The sequence below is a fragment of the Atta colombica genome, unplaced genomic scaffold (assembly GCF_001594045.1).
Source record: "Atta colombica isolate Treedump-2 unplaced genomic scaffold, Acol1.0 scaffold141, whole genome shotgun sequence".
In the NCBI taxonomy this organism is placed as follows: domain Eukaryota; kingdom Metazoa; phylum Arthropoda; class Insecta; order Hymenoptera; family Formicidae; genus Atta; species Atta colombica.
This window is the reverse complement of record NW_017259230.1, coordinates 1,662,531-1,684,505: the sequence shown is the minus strand read 5'-3', so window position 1 is coordinate 1,684,505 and position 21,975 is coordinate 1,662,531. Positions and strand designations below refer to the sequence as shown.

The 21,975-nt window shown below is 33.8% G+C and overlaps 2 protein-coding genes across 2 annotated transcripts; both read right to left on the bottom strand.

Moving 5' to 3' along the window:
• Positions 1–557: 557 nt before the first annotated feature.
• LOC108684917 (protein trapped in endoderm-1) lies at positions 558–2,297 on the bottom strand. The gene is made up of 3 exons (XM_018189461.1): positions 2,087–2,297; positions 1,754–2,000; positions 558–1,265 (listed from the first exon to the last, which is right to left on the bottom strand). Exons 1-3 carry the CDS (start codon positions 2,217–2,219, stop codon positions 617–619), a joined length of 1,029 nt encoding a protein of 342 aa, XP_018044950.1. The 5' UTR covers positions 2,220–2,297; the 3' UTR covers positions 558–616.
• An 8,264-nt stretch (positions 2,298–10,561) lies between these two features.
• LOC108684968 (laminin subunit beta-1) lies at positions 10,562–21,961 on the bottom strand. Its single transcript, XM_018189541.1, has 14 exons — positions 21,547–21,961; positions 20,981–21,115; positions 19,599–19,643; positions 18,425–18,650; positions 17,823–18,119; positions 16,851–17,413; positions 16,464–16,643; positions 15,809–16,134; positions 15,137–15,547; positions 14,834–15,029; positions 14,275–14,721; positions 13,429–13,936; positions 12,028–13,111; positions 10,562–11,849 (listed from the first exon to the last, which is right to left on the bottom strand). Exons 2-14 carry the CDS (start codon positions 21,039–21,041, stop codon positions 10,881–10,883), a joined length of 5,313 nt encoding a protein of 1,770 aa, XP_018045030.1. The 5' UTR covers positions 21,042–21,115; positions 21,547–21,961; the 3' UTR covers positions 10,562–10,880.
• Positions 21,962–21,975: the final 14 nt, after the last annotated feature.

Sequence of the window (21,975 nt, the reverse complement as noted above, 5' to 3'; positions counted from 1 at the left end):
AAGATATTCTTTTAGAGAGTTAAAATGTTTTTTTAAAGTTATTTATTTTGAATTTTTTATATACACAAATTATGCCATACAAATTGTACTTTTGTATTAAGTTGAATATCGATTTTTTAATTTGTCAATTATATGATGTACGTTTCTGTTGTATATGTTTCGTTTTCTGCATTTTATAAAAGCATATACGTATACTTTGTGTATTAAGCAGAATTTGTATTAAAATATTATGTCATTATAATATTATGATATAATGTTTGTATATTAAGAAAAATACAATTTTTATATATACTTTTCTTCTTACGCTTTTCTATATCTTATTCCAAATAAAAGTAAAAACATTTATTGTCTAGTTAGCAAAAAAATTTCTACCTTTTGACATAAACTTAATCTACGGAATCATAAAAATAAATTTTTAATCAAACACAAATCTATTGTTTTTAGATTCGTAATTTAACAGTTAAATTCTTATAGTTGAACTAAAAAAAGTATCATTTATTTACTCAAGCGCTTAATTTCTTACGAAAAATAAAAAAAATGGTACGTATTATTATGCATCTACTTTTTATCGTCATTAATTCGAGGCGATCGATTATTTTCGGAACGGAAGATATGTTTATATCGTATGGGGTGTCAAAAACTTGCTCGAATGAGAATGCGTTGGTTTGGGACCGATTGTAGATGTCCTGCTTGAAACTGGACACAGAATTTGTTTGTACGCCTCTCTGTATAGTTTGTTGGTGCCGGCATAAATAAAAGGATTTATCACCGCGGATGCCCATGCGAGCACAGACGCCACTATATGAAGTATCGGAAACTTCATCTTATCGTCGATAACGTTCATCAACATCAGCGGCATAAAACACAACAGGAAACAAAGGAATATAGTAAGCATCAGTCTGGTCACTCTGGAATCTTCCCGCCGTTGAAAGCCACCGCCTCGTCGACCGCTTTCTGCTGCGTGAGCCTCGAGATTCTTTCGGCTTCTGCGTACACGCCAATATATGCAGAGATACGAAACACTAATCACTACGCATGGTACGATGAAGCCAAGAATGAACAAAAACTTCTTCGGACTGGAACCGTTTTTCTTCAGTATGGTGCATGAGAAGGTAGCCGGATCTAGTCCTAGAGTACCCCAGATGCCTAATAAGGGTGGCAGCAGCATCAAGAAACTTAGAGTCCATATACTTATTAACATCAGCATTATGCCGCGAGTAGTGTATAACTGGTTGTAAATATCCGACTGTGAGATCAGTATATATCTGAAAAAGAAAACAAAATTTTGACTAGCATGTATTTAAAAAAATATAGATATATTTATGTTATATCCTTAAGATATATTAAAATTACACTTTAAATTTCTTACAGTGAAATCTTACCAAAAATCTCTCCAAAAAAGTGAAAATACAATCATCCTTGAAAAAAAGTCAAAATACTGCACTTCTTGAAAAAATGACAATTTTTAGAATGAATTTCACTTCAAAGAAATGAAATCTCACTCCAATAAAGTGAGATTTTATTTTAAAAAGAGTAAAGATCATCACTTTTTTTCAAGAAATGAAATATTTTTACTTTTTTTTCAAGGATGGTTGGATTTTTACTCTCTTGGAGTGAGATTTCACTGCAAGATATTTAGAAAATATTTTTGTAAAATATTTTTCTTAGACATATATTAATGCGCATTTTTAAGATATATATATATCTTTTTTAATCAAAATTCAAAGGAAAAGAATCATTGTTGAAATTTTACCTGTTGATAGTAATGGCCACCATACTGAGTAAAGATACAGCGACGTTTCCGTAGAAGAATAAGGGGAATATTTTGCATAGAGTTTCACCCAGAACCCATGCTTCGTTCAAATATCTACTGGCGGTTAGAGGCAAGTTTACCGCCGAGAAGATCAAATCGGAGATACTTAGACTTATCACAAATGCCGTGGTGGCGTGTCGTCTCAGTCTGGTATATTTTAACAATGCGATTACCGTTATTAAATTACCTGGAATTCAAATATAGGATTCAACTCATTATTAAAGATTTAAAATCACTACTAGGTAAAACTGATTGAGAGGTATAAAACGTTACCTAATACTCCAATAATGCTGAATATTATAGCGCATATTGCAGCAGTAATAGTCTCGGAGCGTGTAAATGGCTTCGAGCCTCCAGCCTCCGAAAAGATTTCGACAAAAGTGTCGTTTACTGCAATGTGCCCCATCTTTTAGCAAATGCGTATAAAATAGTTTTTCTTCCTTCGCATTCTTTGGATAATCAAAAATCGCTGTGATTCATGTGCTACAAAAAATAAGAAAGGACATATAAAAAAATTATTTTAAAGGCCATTAACATACAAAAAAAAAACATAAATCATAAGATGTAAATAGTAAACAAATCAATCACATTTTAAATTTGCTGCTGTTTTGATTGGTCAATTCGCTTACTTCTTACATCTTACATTTTACTGCCTTACATTTTTCTATATATGCTTTGATTTTAACAAATTATCTTAATTCTAAGAATTCTGTCGTTAATTTTTATCTTCCAATTTTTCAATTCCCGGTTTATGAAAATTGAAACTTATGATAATAGAAAAAAGTAAAAAATCTCGAGAATTTCTTAACTCATGAATTTTTTTAATTAATGTTATTTTATAAACTTATTTAATTAATTTTCGAAAATCTCTCAAAGATTTCTTTCAAAAAGCTTTTTAATTCTCTTTCTCGTGACCAACGATTCTCGCACGCAATTAAACACATTAACTTTCCTCATCCACTCTTCGTTTACATTTCTCGTTACTCCTTCTTTCATTCATTACTTTCTATCTGTTCTGTTAATTCCCTGAATTTTCTCGCCGTGGAAAGATAGAACATGCATCCCTCTATATATGTATATATATTCCGAGGAGCTTTATCGCATATGCCGTATCAATTAATTTCCATATTTCTTCATGTTCGTTCACTCTGTCTGGTGTGTTAAGAACACACACCATTAGTCATACCGATAAATTTTTGTGACCTTCTCAGAATACTGCTTAGTGGCTGCAGCAACAACGCGAACTTTGGCCTCAAACAGCAGGAGTTCACACCGAATCGTTTCATGACGCTACATTGTAGTTATTGTTAATTAACTCGCGAAAGGTATTCCAGAAATTACTGTAGTACTTTATGGCGTCCAATTAAATCGTTATCTCTCAACAATTCGCCCCAATTATCTTCTTCTTTCCTTGTAATTAACTCTTGATCGCTGCAATTCAACTTGTTCCTTAAATAAACTCGTTTTTCTCGTAATTAAACATACACTTTCAGATGTTTATATTATGTACGTATTCATTATAATTTTTTTTTCTCCATTAGTAATTTTTTTCGTTTGTACAAAGGAATGGCTTCTTTGATTTAATTTAGCGCAATCACTGCGGATTTATCACTGATTAATTCCAAAAAAAGTAACGTTGCTATTTTTTTTTAATTATGTGTTAATCCTATATTTATTCGTAGATGTTATAAACGTTGCCACAGTAAATGCGATGCTTAAATTGCTCCCGTTATTTCGGTAGACGTTCATCTACCGCAGACTGACGAACTCTACTGACGCGTATCCCTTTACGAGTACACCACAAGTCTCCTTATCTAACTCACTCGATTTAACTCCGCCTCTTCTTCTTCTTCTACTTTTTCCTCTTCTTCTTATCCTTTCCTTCCGCTTTATTCTACTCTTCGTGCCTATAATTTCACTCCAATCTCAGCAAAATATCCTGGGATTTATTTAATGCATCAATAATCGCGATGATAATCCACAATAATTCACTTTTTATTTACATATTTAGACATGAAAGAGAGAGAGAGAGAGAGAGAGAATGCTAAAAGAAAGTATCGTGGAAAAAATGCTCAATATAGGCCTAATCATATATATTTTAGATTAATTTAAATTTAAATGATAGAATTTTTCACTAAAAGTAATCTTAAACGTTTCTGATTAGTAGTTTAAAATTAATTTAAATAACGATTTAAATTTTATTTAAACAACTTCTGTTTATATAAATTATTTTGTTGTAGAAATGAAAATGATATATCTCATATTATCATATTTGGAAAATTAATTTTAAAATTTATAAAAATTGTGCAGATTTCAAATTAAGAATCAATTTATTCAGCTTGTATATCCGCTAAGTCATATCAATGTTATCGTAAATTTCTTTGTTTGATACTATTTCTGGGATTATAAAACATATTAATGCACCGAATACATTAAGTGAGGCGTGTTGTTCCAAAAATAGCAATTAGATGGATATTATGTTCTGACGATATGTGCGATTATCATCCTAACCAGCATTCCATTTGTCGCACTCTATTTCACTCCATTTTCATCCGTTTCGTTGTTTACTTTACATGATCAAAAGTTTATTTGTCTAACTCAGGCCGCGCCTCGCTTTATTTTCCTTTAAAGAGAGCCGCATATAAAGTTATCGGAAGAGGAAAATAAAGATCGATGGCACAAAATTAATATGTAATATTATTTAATCAAGTATTAATTGCATAAAAATAGAAACTATTAATTTATTTAGTTGACAGTAGAAAGTAAAAATTTCGAACACACTGCATCAGAGAAAGAACTTTGTAGAATCTACTTTCGAGGCTCATGCGATTTTGAACACTCAGTATGTTCGCGTTATAAGCTAGAAGCTTTGTTTTCTTTTCTTATAAATCTTATTTTCACATTCGTGATTTTTTTTCAAGAGGGAAGTCAACATAATTCGATACAAAAATATATATATAAATTTTACATACAAATATAAATAATTTATAAAAATAAAAAGATATACAACATTTTTAATATTAAATTATTCTAACTCATGTCTGTAATTTTCTTTTTTCTGGAACAATATAACCGAATATGTGGCTATTCTTGTATAAGAACAGTTGATATCTCAATCAGAAATTTATGTTTATGAAAATATTTAGTTTTATAAATATAAATTTCTGTTTAGAATATAAATTATTCTTACATAGAAAGAGATGTTTTTTATACTGTATAAAAATATTAAATAGACGTTAAATAATACATTATTAGAAATGCTTCCTTTACATGTAAATGAAGCAAAAAACAGTGTATTATTAATGAAGCTCGTGGTTATAAACGAAATTAAAAGTAACGAATGATTTAACTGAAAACTAAATTACAGTAGTTATTCAAATGTAATGAATGTGCATTAAATTTCACAAAATTTTATGAAAAATACATTAAATTCATGTACACAATTATACCTTTCAGTTATAAATACATTAAATTTAATGTAATGTCATGAAATTAAATTCAAATTGTGTAACTTAAAAGCACATTAAAATTCATGAAATTTTTAATAGTGAATGTTATTAAATGTTAATGAAATTCAAGAACAGTGTGTAAATTTCTAACAGTGTGTATATTTATTAAACCGTCGAAATGTCTCTTATAAAAATGATATTTTAAACTAATGCAAAAAAACTGTTTAACAGATGATATATTATAAATTACTAACTAATGTTTATTAAATAATTTAAAAATGTATCAAATTTTAAAGTTTATTTTTCAGTTTATTCACGATTTCGGACATTTATTAAATTTTGATCGTAACACTATATTGTTTGGGACATTTCAAAATCTCGTGGATTATCTGATTAAAAGTTAAAAGTCACATTCGCGTGTTCCGCGTATCCTTTGCGTCTTCTTGAAGCACGTGGCGTTATGCTCGAGATATATCCACACATGAATTACCTTGAACGGCACGTGTCTTGTTTGCATCAGGATCGTTCGATCGGACGTTTTATTCTATCACTAAGTACACAATCATTATATCCATATATCCACATCCACGAAGTCATCAAACATATTATCTCATTCCGATAAATGGCTACAATAAATTGCCTTCGACTCACCGGTGAATTGTCGTGATGATAAATATAACGACTGACACACCGGATAGACGGCGACTAAACCGAGCTCGCTTCCCGATTCCGAGTGATCGGTGAGCGCGAATGTGACTTACCTCCGTAGGTAGCAGCTGTCAAGGGTTACAAAGGGCACCGAACAATTGAAAAGGAGTGGCCTTCGACAAATAAAACTCACCCTACTGCCTTCTTTCATCCCTCCTGCGGTAACGGCGCCGCTGCGGCCGGCTGTGTCGAGCTCTTCGGGCTGATTAAAGGTAAGTCTCAGACCCCGCGGAGATCCCTTGCTAGAGAGAGAAACGTCGCGTCGTCACATAAAAACATCATATCGTGCACCGAACACAGCGCAGCGAGTGATAGAGTTATTTTAGAGTTTTGTTCACGTCACGTATTACATCCTCAGTCCACTTTAGATGATTTATAATTCTAGCGTCAGAATTCTATTTATAATTTTGTTTATCATGTGTTTCTGACGTGTATTTTTATATATTTTATTTAGTATATTTTATTTATACACAGAGAGAATTTTGTTTTAAAATGTATCCCAAAAATATGGTTATGGCGACAATACAATACAATACAATACAATATTTTAAAGATTTTTACCATTCAATAAAATTAATCAAACTTATTTCATATTTTATTGTAGTTTTATTAATGAATGAGCGAGATCTACATTAAAAAAAAAAAATTCTTGGAAATACATTGTTCCACGACTATCATATTTTCAGATAAACTCTAAGAAAAAATTCTCTCCATGTAATATTTTATATATGTATTCGGATCTTTTTCACATTTATATTTTCTGTATTATATGGCATATGAAATTAGAAATAGAATTCTATTTTAAATTCTGTTTAGATCGTTTATTATTACTTATATCTTGTCTAAAATGAAATATATATATAGGGCGATGTTTGCAAAAAGAAAAAAATTGAAGAACAGATTATAATGTGCGTGCATTTACTAAATGATTTTATAGTAAAATATGTTTAATTGTATATGAGATCCGAGAGAATATCTTCTTATTTCTTATGTATAAATATGAAATAAAAATAGATGATAACCGCGTAGATAATTTATCAGTTCTAAAAGTGGTGCAAGTGTGTGTGTGTGTGTGTGTGTGTGTGTGTGTGTGTATCATAGATTATTTTCGTGGTTAACCACTTATAAAAAAAAAACAAAGCGCAAGCAATGAATATATCTCGAACAATGGATTGGGATTAGAAATTTAAAGGAGTTTGAAAAGAAACACTTTTCATTTCTATTTAATGAATCTTGTACAAGAATATAGTATGCTAAGTTTATATATATTTCGACATGTTAAATATGTGATAAATATTCAATTTGTGTTATTTGGAATGTATTTTTTATTTTATAATATTTACTTTTTGTCTTCGTTTTAATCTACATGGCGAGATTCGCTGAGACGGAAAAGATCCGGAGGAACTTTGGTATAATGATCTTTAGTTTTTACTGTCGAATGTTTCGTTGAGTATTCCATAGAAATAAATTTTCCTTAGAAATAAATCCATAGGAATAAATCTAGTCCTTCGATTAATATCGCTATAAGTATGAGTTGAATATTCACAGGGTTTCATAATCTTTACAAATATTGACAAATATTGTCAAATGATATATCTCTGTACAAATATCGATTTATCGTTTTCTAGCCAATATCTCGTAGCTTCACAGAGTTAGTGTTACAAGTCTTTACAAACTGGTGATCAAAAATCACGTGACGTTGAAATGAGACTACTCGATACGTCGCATAGAATCTCAGATATAATGCATTATTTATTCGCTATGTATGCGCTCCTACATCATCAGTCACTGTGATAATATCGCGTGCCTTGACTACAATTTTCAGTGCCGGGTTAAAGTGTGGGTCAGTCGGACAATCGAGTACCATCAAGGTGTCATGCAGCAACAAAGAATAATCCTCGTTGAATATCTATGCCCAAATGCTCCAATTCAATTTAACAGAGAAAAATTTGTTATTCGTGACGATGATATTTATCAAAGTTTCTTGCTGAAGTTTTTTTAAAAGTCAGAGATTGTGCTCTTTTTTCTTTTTCTTCACAAGATGTAAGATAGGAATAAACCTATAAAATCGCATTAATTTTTTTTAATTTACATTGTTTTCGTTAATTATTATTAATTGAAAAAAAAATATATTTTATATAGATAATAATGTGTGATTTCTTTGGCGGAATGCAAAAGATGTTTCTGCGTTTTTATCTTATCTCTTTGTTATGATTTTAAAAAGAACGGTTGAAAATTCCGAATATTAACAATGGAATTGTAACTAAGGGGAAGTGAGAATAAATAACTGCGTGGTAATCAATGTATTATAATTATAAAATATATTTAAAAGTATATTTAAAATTTACTACATATGTGTCGAAATATTCGAACAATATTCCGAATACTTCTTCGAAGAAAAATCGATATTAGTCTTTATTAATAATTTCCGAGCTTCTCTTCGCTTTTCTAGTTTTCTCACCTCTGCGGAGAACCACTGATTCGCGTACTGAATGAACCCATTGTGTGCGGCCTGCTGAACTCATACGCCATTTGAATTCAACAGTGCGCTATTCACGAAATATTTGTGCGCGCGCGCACGAAGACTCCGGCTTTACAAGGGAAAGGGTGATTTTAAGAAATTTATCAAAAAATGACAAATATAACATTCTTTTCCGTTTATCTGTCAGGGAAGCTGGCGGGCCGTAGTCTCGAATGCCTTCAGAATTGGGGTAGAACCGTTCGGTGTTGCGATGCATACAATGAGGGGAACCGTAATCGCGCACATGGTTCGACGTAACTAGACTCTGCAATAATAAACAACAAAACCCCCATTTCCGGGCTCTACGAATTGATCACTATGTTGAGAAAGATCGATGGGGACACAATAGTGTTACTTCGTTTAATCACGTTGGTCCCATCTCCTTAAACATGATCCTTTAATTACCTAAGCGTGATTGGACAATCGTGTATATTAGTATCATTATTTTATGAAAAACATACATTATAAGACAAGAAATATTTTATCATCGATGATATCACGTGTCCAACAATTTCCTTGCGCGATACCGCAATAAATTGCAAGGACGCGGCGTGTCATTCGTGTACATAAAAGATTGTTTTAAATTGCAAATTTTCTGTGTATGTGATAGAAAGAATTTAGTATTTGAATTGAAAGAGAATATATAGTTAAAGATTAACAGAGGTTCACCGAGATAGCCACTTCTTTTGGCAACTTATATTTATTTCTCTCTAATTACAATATTGCAATATCGCTATACATAATAAGACGTTAAATATCATTGAATTTTTTTTGGCTTGATCATAGCATCGTTTGCTCGTTTTTTAACAAAATTCTCGACGATATCCGATGTAACGTATGAGGATTAATCGCGTGCAATAATGATATAAATAATGGAATCTTGTTCCTCTCGCTTTTATATCGCCAGGATAATTACACGAATTTTATTAATTTTTCTATTCTACTTCTTGTGTAGAATTCTGCCATTTTTTAATAACTAAAATTAAGATTAGAAGATTCTAATCTTAGTAATAGACAACAGTTGAAGTGGCCTTGTCGATCATTACTGTCTGTAAAAAATTACAGTTTTTTATGTATCTGTAAATATTTAATGTTACATATTTATAAATCCAGTCTACGATGTTCAACGATTCTTTATCTTTATATTTTTTCATTTTTTTACAATTCTAATTTAAAATTGTGAAAGAAAAATGAAAAAATATACAGTTCTAAATTATTTACACTATAATGATCGACAAGGCTATTTTAACTTTCGTCCGTTTATAGATAGAATGTGTTTGTGTATTGGTGATATGTCGAACATTTTTTTGTATTCGGTAGATCCGTTGCAGGATATCTATTTTATGCTGGTATTCATAGTCCTGTTTTAAGATCGTCTAAGTAATATCTTGGGATGCTAATATGACTGATTGATTTAAGACATCTTAAGACTATACTTAAAACAGTCTTAAATATAAGAATTGACTATAAATACTTGCCTTAATCCTGTATTATGTTTATTTTAATTATTTATATTACATTTTAATTATTTTTAATATATCAGCTATGGAACACGAGCTTAATACTTCGCTACGGTGTTTCTTTAAGTACCATGTGTAATAAAATGACGTACGTATGTATCAGTGGATAAAACATATATAGAATATTTTTATTATAAAAATAAAAAAAATGTGTTACGAAAGATATAAAAATATAAAAATTATAAAAGGAATTAGAGAATTAGCGAAGTTAAAAGCTAGAGAAGATAAACAATTATAAATCGAAATTAGACCAACAAAAATAAAACAATTAATAAAAATCCTACTTTCGGTCAAAGCGGATCTTAGTGCTTAATAATACTAAATGCAAATTTATGCAAATATATTATTTCAGTTTTATAAAGATAGCATCTTAATTGCGCTTGAAGCGATGTTTTAACTGACGTAGAAATCATCCTTTATAACTACTAATGGCCTCTCCATTTATGGCACTAATAATAATCTCAACACTTTTCACAATATTAATCAGAATAAGTTGCGAATGTATATACATATATATGTATATATATATATATATATATGTGTGTGTGTGTGTGTGTGTGTGTGTGTGCATGCAATATGTAAATATGCGTATCCATTTCCTATAAATCAAGGTAAAACTCACGGCTATTGCACGAGTATAAAGCACCGATCTTGCTAAGACCTATATCTCGCAATAAAATGCAGTAATGAAACATATACATTGGAAAGAGATCTTGGAGTCTATGAAGCAAGAGACATTCTACCGCGTGGACAGATTTATATCAAACGTAATAGGGAAGAGAAGATCCACTGGTTATGGGTATGTATCGTACTTTGCAGATGAAATTCAATCGGAAGATAAGTGACTTCCTAATCGATTGCGATGAATTTTAAGCAGAACACTGTCTGTATAACTGCGACTTTTTCTCGATCTCCGCCATGTTTCTTTCCATTTCCATCATCAGCATGTCTACATCGCCCATTAATTCCTTCAACAGTCGTTCATTTTCCTTATAAACACTCTCCATGCCGTCCAGATCTTTGGACTTAGTCGATGTATCTGCTGTTAGCTCGGAAGCACGCGTTAAGAGTCTCTTCGCCCGCTGAATATCGCCTTTGGTCTTGTTGACTCGCTGATTCAGTGATTCATCCGCCCTCTTGTATTCCTCCGACAGTTTTTTCGTCTTGCCGTCGATTGCTTGTGCCTCATCGGCGACTTTCTTTGCTTCTGTGCCGATCTCCGTTAGGACGAAACTGTTCTTTGCAGATTGCGTCTGAAGTTGCTTTAAACGGGCATCTAATGCTTCTACCGTTTGTGTGGTGCTGTTAGCTTGGATCTGAGCAGCCTTTGTTACGTCGGCAATGTCCGCGAGATCTTTCTGCGATTTGGACACGTCAGCTTCCGCCTTATCAATCGCGTCCTGCGCCAGATGTTGCGCCTTTTGTGCGTCGTTCAATAGCAAAATCATTTTGTTCGCCAAGACTTGTTTCTCGATGGCTGTCGATTTAATTTGATTAGCGCGTTCCTCGAGGTCATGTGCCAACCGTAGATCGTCTTTGGTATCGGCGAGAATCTTCTCAGAATCAGTGAGAGAACCTACCATATCCTCGATGCGATCGGCCAACTGTGCGATTTGATCCGGCTCCAGCTGGATATTCCTCGCGAGTATTGCGTACGCAAGAGCTCTTACCATAGCTGGTGTAGGTTGATCCTCATCCTGAGTACTCAACATTTGTTTGATCATATTTGCCATATTCTTGGCAAGCTTCTCAAAGAAGCTTTGTGCCTCCCATGCAATGTTGAAAGCATCTTGAGCGTTTGATCTTGCCGCTGTTGCATCTTGCTTGATTTGGCTCATCTGAGGATTAATTGAAAAAATTGTTATAGAGACAATGAATAAAATAAAACAAAGAAGCTATTTATAAAATTCTATAAGCATTTATAATAATATAATTTGTTTAATATACATAATAAATAATGCAATATTTAAAAAAATTTTTTTTAAATATTTTAAGAATTAGATTAGTGATAATTACATTACGTAATAATTGTTCGGCATCATCCTTATGACTCTTGATCTTGGCAGCTTGCTGTTTGGCAACATCTAAAGCTTGATTAGCCTTGCTAACCGCACCTACGTCACAAGATAATCCTCCACAAGTGCCACAACCCGCACCGCCGCAGACGCTACTGCATTCCGTTACATTGTCACCACACATGCGTAGATTTAGCTCAGGTACCGCCATACGAAACGTCTTCAATTTCTCATTCAACTTCGTCAATGACTCCTTGTTCCTTTCTTGAGCCTCGTCCACGGATGCTCGATTTTTCGCCAGGAGGTTCTCAGTATGCTTGCGGAATCGCTCTGCATCGCCCAGAACATTCGTAGAATCGTTTGCCATTTTCTCGGCTTGTCTGGATTGCTCTGCCATCTGCTGAGTTACATTGAGAGCGCCTAAAACATTCTCTTCTTGTAATCTGGTGGCATTCTCCCGCAAATCAGCGGCGGCCTCATGCAAGCTGTTAGTCCTGTTCCTCAATTTCTTCAACGCAACGTCACCAAGATTAACTCGTTGACTGAGATTCTCCAAATGATTATTCGCTTCGTCCAATTGTCTGGCCGATTCGGAGATATTCTTCGCCAATTCTTCGGCCAAGTTGTCCAACGCGTCTAAATCTTGACTCCGAATGGTAGTGTTGCTAATTAAGTCTTGTACTTCATTTAGGGATTCCTCCATGTCGTCGAATTCCTGACTGTAAACACCGGTCGTACCAACCTTCTGTATCCTCGAGGCCTCCTGAATGACCGCGTATGTCTTGTTCCTAAGACCATCCAATATCAGATCCCAATTGTCGAAGCATTCACCACAAGGGCTGCACTGCGGAGCTTCGCCGTGGTAGCCACGGTCGCATTGATCGCACTTCTCACCGCCGATACCCTTATGGCAAACGCATACTCCGGTCTCCCTATCACATTGCTGGCTGGCGGAACCGATCACGTCACATTCGCATGGATAACATTCCACGTTCGGATTTCCCCAGAAGTTTGTCTGACACTCATTGCACCGCCTGCCACCAAATCCTGGTTTGCATTCGCAAGTACCGTCGTAGGGATTGCATCTACACACAGAATTTATACTTATTAGTATAACAATATTTTAATTAGTTGTTTTATTTAATCCTTCCTTGAATTAATGGGCTCTCTGAATTAATCGACGTTTTTAAATAAATTAATCTTTAACTTGAGAAAAATTAAAAATTAAAAAATTACATTTTAATTAATTTTCTGCTGTGAAAAAAAATTAATCAGACTATTGATATTAAATTATTCATTTAAATATGCCAGTAAGATCTATCAATGATTTTATACATTCATAAAAAATATTTTTGTGATAAGAAATCGCAGTTTTTTATTTTTACAAAAATCATAGACAAACCTGTCCGAAATACTTCCAACTACATCGCACTCGCAAGGATCGCAACCTTGTCCGCTGGCTATTCTCCAATGATTTTCCTCGCAGGAGTCGCAAAGCTGTCCTATGACGTGAGGCAGACACGGACATTGTCCGGTATGATGGTCGCACGATCCCGCGGTTTTATCGGTGCCTAGGACGTTACATCTACAGTCTTGACAATTCTGCCGTAGAGCGTCTCCGTAGAACCCTGCCTTGCACACCTCGCAAGTATAACCGTCAGTGTTGAAGAGACATTGGAGACAATGACCGGTGTGCGGATCGCAGTTGCCGACACGACGTAAATCTGTGTTATTGTTACAGTTACAGAGTTGACAGCTACCACCTGATATCTCCGGGTTGCCGAAATAATTCTCGGCACAATGCTCGCAGCGGGGCCCGGAGTATCCCTCGAAACATTCGCACACTACATCCTGCGTTATTGAGTCTAATGAACAGCTGTTGGCATAGGAATGACCGGACTCACGTGTGCCTGTTAAAAGGAAATATAATGGTGACAATAAATAAATAACAAAAATTATAGATTAACAAAAGAAACTTATTTCTTACTTCAATAAAAAAACGCAAATAAATAACTAACTTTAATCAACTATAATAATCCACAATTTCCAATATGTGTGTGTGTATATTACTAATATTTAAATTATTAAAAAAACTGAATTTTATATTGTAAAAAAAAAGAATCTAATACAGATATGATTACAAACATGAGGAATATAATTTATTTTTGGTAGGATATAAATATTTCTCTGATATTTTAATTTTAGATTTGTAAAAAAATGTAAAATCTCTTCTGAAATGTATACTCACCTGGACAAGGACACGCTCTGCAAGGTATATCTACACCAATCCGCGGATCGCCATAGAAATCGTCAACGCAACGATCGCAATTATGTCCGGTGGTGAAATCTCGACAATTGATGCAGGCTCCGGTCTTCGAGTCGCAACTGTCCGCATGTCCGTGACACTCACAACGTTGGCAATGAGGGAAGTTCCAGAAGCCAGGCTCACATTGACCGCAGGTTCTGCCGTAGGTGTTGGGACGACATTTGCAACGTCCGGTCTCGACGTCGCAGAAATTGTCGAGTGCACCGACGCCGTCACAATCGCAGGGAATGCATCCCTCCGGACCGAATCCGTAGGTTCCCGGTGCGCAACGATCACAACGTCTACCAACTACATTTGGCTTGCACGGGCACATCCCGCCGTAGTTCTTGCATAGAAGACTGCGAGAACCCGTTGGATTACATTCGCAAGCTAAAATTCAACATCATGCTCTTATGAGTGTGTGATTAAATGAAAAAGATAAAACGACATAAAATTAAGATATATCAACAAAGAATAAACAATATTAAATAGTTAAACTTACAATGAGCACCATCGAAGACATAATAACCAATGCTATTTTGATACTTCCTGCAGATATCGGGTACATTATTCCACACGCTGTTGACATCGTTATATATTTCATTACAGTGGTAACGTTCGTATTCTTGGCGACGCAGTTCACCCAGACCCGGCGCCTTGAAGAAGGGTATCACGTCTATCCTTGGCTTCAAAACAATCTGCAGAGATCATACAAGCACACACGAGTAAGTATAAAGTATCTATTACAATCAACTGAATATGATTTTCTGACAATTGATGACATAATCGAAATAAAATATATTACCGAATCAACCAGGATGGAGGCTAAAGGCGTGTCCACGTGGCTGTTAAATTTGCGGAATTGCAGCAGAAGATTGTAACGTTTTCCTGCCTCTAAACATACAGATGGTTGTGCCACGGCACTTCTCGAACGTAGAGGTAATTGAACCCACAGGTGATCGTATTCAGGTTTCCAATCCGCACACGGTCCATTAGGATCAGGTAAACTATCTCTCTCAAGAATAACCTGCACGTCCTCCCAAACTCCTGGATGCACCGGTTCATATCGTACAATCACATCATACCACATTGATCTGCGAATATCGTCGATAGTGAAATTCAATACCGAGCCCTCGAGGGCCTTCATGAAACCTGTACCGGTCCACGTACTGTTCCTACCATCGCGATAAGGCTCTCTGATCACCACTTGACAATTCTGAAAACGAATTTGCGATTCAATTCTAAAATAATAAAAATTCTGAAAAATCTGAGTAATATATAATTAATGCTTTGCAAAATTTTATATGTATATATACACATTAAAGAAAGAAATAACTCTTTCTTCTTGTTATGTCTTTCGTGTGATCGTATTTTATATTTTATCATGTTTTTATATTGTATCATGCAGTATTGGAATAAAAATTAATACTTATAAATATATTTAATTTACATATTTTATTTAATTTGATAAACTTACATCAGTAGCCCTAGACAACTCTCCTTCGTAAATGAGAAAATCAAGCGAGCCGGTATAGTAACTTTGCTCTGGTTGATTGCAAGTTCTCCCGCTGACGTGTGGTCTGCATCTGCACTGACCGGTGATGACGTCACAGGAATTTTCGTAGGATCCACCAGGATCGCAATCGCATGGTTTGCATCCATCGCGGTCCTCGGAGAGTCCCCAATACTCCGGTAAGCATTGATTGCAGTCACGCGCTGTGACATACCGTTTGCACGTGCATTCACCGGTCACCACATTGCAACCCTGATTATCGATGGTACCCAAGATATTACAAGTGCAGGCTGTAATTACAAAAGTAGTTTTTTATATGAGTTTTAAGAACAAACTATTATGAACAAACTTTTTTTACCGCGAAATAGAATCTATTAAAATTTCAAACTAACTCTCGTTATCATTGACATAACATTAATTAATATTTCCTGGAGGGAAAGATTATAAATTAAATTTGAAAAATAATCAATGCAGACTAATAAATAATATATAAGCTCTCTCTCTTTTTTCTTATTAAAAATATAATAAATATTTATTTATTTATTAAAATATTATGTAAAAGTATTGAAATGATTACGTCTTTTAATGGAATATGCAGAGTAATAACTTCTTTTGTTACCTTGACATCCCTCTGGACTGTCGGGATCGAAATTCCAGAAGCCGTTTTTACAGCGGTCACAACGACGCCCATCAACATTCACTTTACAGTGACAGCGTCCAGACTCATCGCCACTTAGAGGATCAGTTCTTGAGTCGCATATGCCATCATCCAAGGATCCGCCTAGGTCACAGTCACAGGCTGCGAAGAAGAAAACCTATATATATTTCACGATATTTCTCTCACATATGTACAAATTTATTCTATTATTAACTGCAATCTGCAATCTATATTTATATTTATCTTTTATTTATAAAACAAGCACAGATAATAATTTCATATTGAATCATATTAAATTATATATAAAAATTATACATAAAGAGACTGATACACAGATTGAAAACTTACGTTGACAAGCTTCTGGATCAGAGATATCCTTTGTCACGTCATGATAATAGAATGGCTTGCACTGTTCGCAATTCTGCCCTCGCGTATTGTGCTGGCAATCGTCGCAGACTCCGCCGGACACTCTGCCCGATCTCTCGTAGACCATTTCGTCGAAGTGACAAGAATTGGTATGATTGTTGCAATTGCAAGGTCTACAAGCGTTCGTTTGTTTGCCGACAGCGGGCTTCCACGGCAGATCATTGTAGAAGTCTTCGCAACTCTCACAATTGAGACCTTTAGTATTGTGTGTACACTCACATCTGCCGTGGACCATGTTCTCTTCATCAGAGACTCCTGGTAACGGTAAACATCTAGAGGCGTGTCCATAACAAGAACACGAACCACGAATCACCATATCTTGGATGGCGTAATAATATTTCTCGCGAATCTCAGCCCGATCGTCGAGCAAATCATCGCCTAGAGTATGGAGTCTAGTCATGATGATTCTGAGATTGGTGATCTTCAATAGATTCTGGACTTCCTTCGAATAAGGATTATCTATTTCCAAATTTCGTGGTAACACCCTAAAATATATCAGTTATTTATAAATATAAATAACGTTTTCGAATAACGTGACTAATAATTATCAATTAATAATTAATAATTATAATAATTTGAATTGTATAACTAGTGCAGTTTCTTTACGTAAAAAAATTGAAATAAAAGCAAAACATTTGCACAATATAATAAAATTTAAAACAAAAATAAATAATATATTAAATGATGAGAAAGATGATTAATGATAAATAATACTAAAAAACAGGGCGAATGAGAGTCAGCGTGCAATAGTTAGCACACAATCTTAAATCTTTATTCCAGAAAATAGAATCTTTATTCCAAAAAATAATTTTTTGGAATTTGTTGAATTTGAGAGAATCTATAAGATTACATTATTACTATAAATAGTACTATTAAATTATGTACATTTCCTACCTGAAAATTACGTCACCGCCAGTGGACGGTGCAACAGCTGAATATCTCGTTTCGCAGATGACATCTGTTAATCTTTGAGGTTGATGAGTCGGGATATCGGGGAAATAATGCTCGCAGTTATGAGCGAAATACCGATATACCTGCCAGGTTTTTCCAAAATCGTACGATCGCTCGATCAACATAGCAGCCGGTCGGAAAGTTTGGAAGCGAATAATGATATGCGTGAAGTGAAACTCTGCCTCAAGATCGAAGCGTATCGTGACGTTTTCCACTCCATTTTCGGCTTGCCACCACGACCTGAAATTTATAATTTTCAAATTATTTAGTGTACGTTAGATTGTTGTTATTTATTTTTAATACATATTTTTATTCATTATTATTTTAAATGCCATTGGATTTAATTAATAAACAAGATTTAAATAATATAACAAAAAGGAATAATATAAAGAATAAATCAAAATGAAGGAAAGATAAACCAAATGAGAATCAATACGGTGCTTAATGAACAATATTTAACATAATCTATTTCTCACAGTAAATTATATACATTGGATTTATTTCGCGATATAGAAGATTGCAGCAATAAAGTAAAATAATCTTACCCGCTCACAATGTTCTCAATATTATGCTGTTGTTTTGGTATCGATGCATCGCAGAAGAAGCATTTCTTTCTGTCTTTAAGATGAGAAACAATGCAGAATCTTTCAGGACCATGAAGACCGCATGTCGACGAAGCAGTCAGTTTGTCTTTACGACCGATTAGCAAGTTCCCGGTTGCGGGATAACACGAGCTCTGTTCGCAGGGATGCGGTCTTTTCGCGTGCGATCCTACATGAGACAAAATTTCTCGTTAATCTTTTATAACTCGAAATGCAGATTTTGTTAGCCATGTGGTTATTCTCTTCTCCTGTAATTAGAATACCATTGCATTATATCATGCCGATTATACGAGTTAAGTATATGTAGAGGAAGATAGAGTTTCCCGATTACCAATTAGTTTTTGTGATCGATTAGCATTGTGTACCTTTATCACATTATGGGAGCCATGGAAGAAACCGAAATATACATCACATAAAACATACATCTGCACTGAGAGAAAAATGTTTGATATTTGTGACTATAATTATATGATATGGAATTTTATTTTTATTGTTATTACTATTTTATTATATATATTTATAATTTTACTAAAAAAATATATATAATAGTTGGCACCAAAAGTGACTATACATAAATTTATAAATCATGCAACCATTTTTCTTCCAGTGTAATAAATATATTTAAACATGAACATCCAAACTGATAAAACAAAAATTAGCTACAACAAACACGAAATCTCTCTCTCTCGTTGTTAGATAGTAATATATAAACTATTATCCAAGTTAGAATTTTCTCAAGTTAAATTTGTCAGGGGATCTTTTTATGACAAAATATATAGTTGCCTTCTTCCCGAAGTAACATATTTTGTCTACCTCTTGATGTGGGAATGATCGGCCCTAGCCGATTACGACGTTCTGTCACCACATCCATAGGTGACATATCTCCTCTTTGCACCGACCCTATAACACCCCCATTTTTGTCTTTGTATTTTGTGCATAAATATATAGTGTCCTAGTTGTCGCGAAAGTTTTATCGCATTTTTCATCACTTGACATTCTCTGATAAGATCATTGATAATGCTACGTGTTACAACGATCGTTTTGTGATGATCATTTTCTTTCATGAAGAAAAGGGCGAATAAAGAAATAAATTCTAAGAAGAGATTTTGAATCTTACCTCTGGATGGTACTTTGTCCCGTACATGTTGTGAACTCGCAGGTCCTACAAAAAAATTTAAACGTTTATGTTTAATATTAAATGCATGTTTTTATTGTTCCTTTTCGAGGAACAATAAATGAACAATAAAAATACAAATAAATAAATAAATAAATGACATAAAACAATAATTTTTCATTAAGAAATGAATTACGTAAGATGCAACGATTGGCTCTGTTCATCGATTTTTTTTAAACGCGCGGTAATAATGGGTACGTCATTATTAACATCTATTAATATAAATATAGGACAATTTTATCCCAGAATTGTTTCAAATGTACGTTAGAATGTACCGGTTATCAAGAGATGTTCTACTACCGGTAGAGGCTATCGCAAGAGACAACCGGATGTTTATGAGTGAAGTCTCAACTCTGGAAAATATATTTAAGCTTCAATAAAATACGAAGTGTTTCAAATAGATCTTTCAATCAACTCGATTCAGCTAAAATTCAGATCACTTTTCGCTGTGAGATCTTTTAATTTTTTATATCAAGTATCTTTGATCTAATTTCTCTTGATTACAAATCGATTTTTAAAAAAGTATTTGTAAATTAAAAAAAAATAGTTTACTGAGACATATCTGCAATGTATCTTTACTACAATGATATTGTCACGTGCATAAATTATAAACAATTATGTGCAACTTGATCTGTGCTATTCGTTGAATAATCTTGTTTGATAATTTCGTGCGAAGATGTCTTTGTAGGGTGACTGGATTTTAGAAATCAAAACGAGTTCTCCGATTTCAAAAGGAAGGCAGGTCGCGAGGTCATGTCGCTATCTAATCATAATGGATAAACAGTTCTTTTCGTATATGAATGGGATGAACGATGTTTCCGAGAAAAAGAATTTTATAAATTTGATTCTTTTGCACGTAATATACGCAACGCAAAAATGGCGTTAAAATAAGCAGTGAAAATGCGAGCAGCGTTCAAACGATACCGAAAAACTTTAATCTATATAAGTATTGTTTAATTTAAAAGCATATTTAATTTATAAAGGAAAGAGTATTAATTCTGAGAACACTAATTTTTATGTTGGCTCTCTCAAGCATTTCCATTTTTAAAGTTTAATTACTTTGTAAAAAGTAGCTCTAATAGAAATTAATATATCCACTATTATATACCTGCTAAAGTAATAATTATAATAATTAAAGCTGCGGGAGTCACGTGTTCATAATGAAGCATTTTTTTTAATTTAAAAGAGTATTTAATTTATAAAGAAAAGAGTATTAATTCTGAGAACACTAATTTTTATGTTGGATCTCTCAAGCATTTCCAATTTAAAGTTTAATTACTTTGTAAAAAACTCTAATAGAAATTAATATATCGACTATTACATACCTGCTAAAGTAATAATTATAATAATTAAAGCTGCGAGAGCCACGTGCCCATAATGAAGCATTTTTCCGTTTCTTTTTTCTATCTTTGTGGATTTTTTGCAACAGTGCTAAGCCATCGACGATGATTCAAAAATTTCTACGACAAAATATTTCCAAAATATTACAAATCGTTGATATATCGCGAAAAATTTAGTTAACTATATAATTTATTTTATTCGAACAAGATGAAAAATGATTATGTTTATAATCAGTAAATTATTATATACATGACAAATATTATTAATAATATTAATATTATTTTTTTAATTAATTTTGCTTTATATGTATAAATTAATAAACACTATATTATTAATTTTTAAACCGCACTCAATAAATTTAATAATTAGAACAAGCATTTAACGATTTTTAATTTTAAAAATTATTTAACAATCTCTCTTGAAGCAAAAATACATTATAAGACATTATAATATTAGTAAATTTTTTTAAAAATAATTCTTCATATCAAATTCTGAATCATAGACAAATTATTACATTTTGAGATAGCAAGATATATTTTGATTGACTCACAGAACGATGCGAAACACACTTTCGCGCACTGCGGAACGAAAAAGTGATTTCCGTTGCAATTAACGATGCCGTCCTCCGTCTAATAAAGTTCAGCTACGTTAGCGTACACGCTAAAATAGCGTTCTTGGTTTCCTAATGTGCACCGTTCAGATATTTCTTCTTTCCCTCGAGAGACAATAGCCGCCGCGCTCTCCTCCGAAGTCGGTACGAACGTCGCTGACCGAGATCGGAATTCCTTTCTGCCCGAATCCCCTCGGTTTCTTCTCGTGGCCACCAAGTTCCGTGTCTGTTATCCACGTGCGATAACACGGCGGAACCGTCTGACAGGTGCGGGAGCACCGTCGCAAAACGCGGCGGGCGATGGAAAATGAAAAACGCGGCCTCACGGACGCGCCTCGTGACGCCGTCTCTCACAAGTGAGTCCCTCGA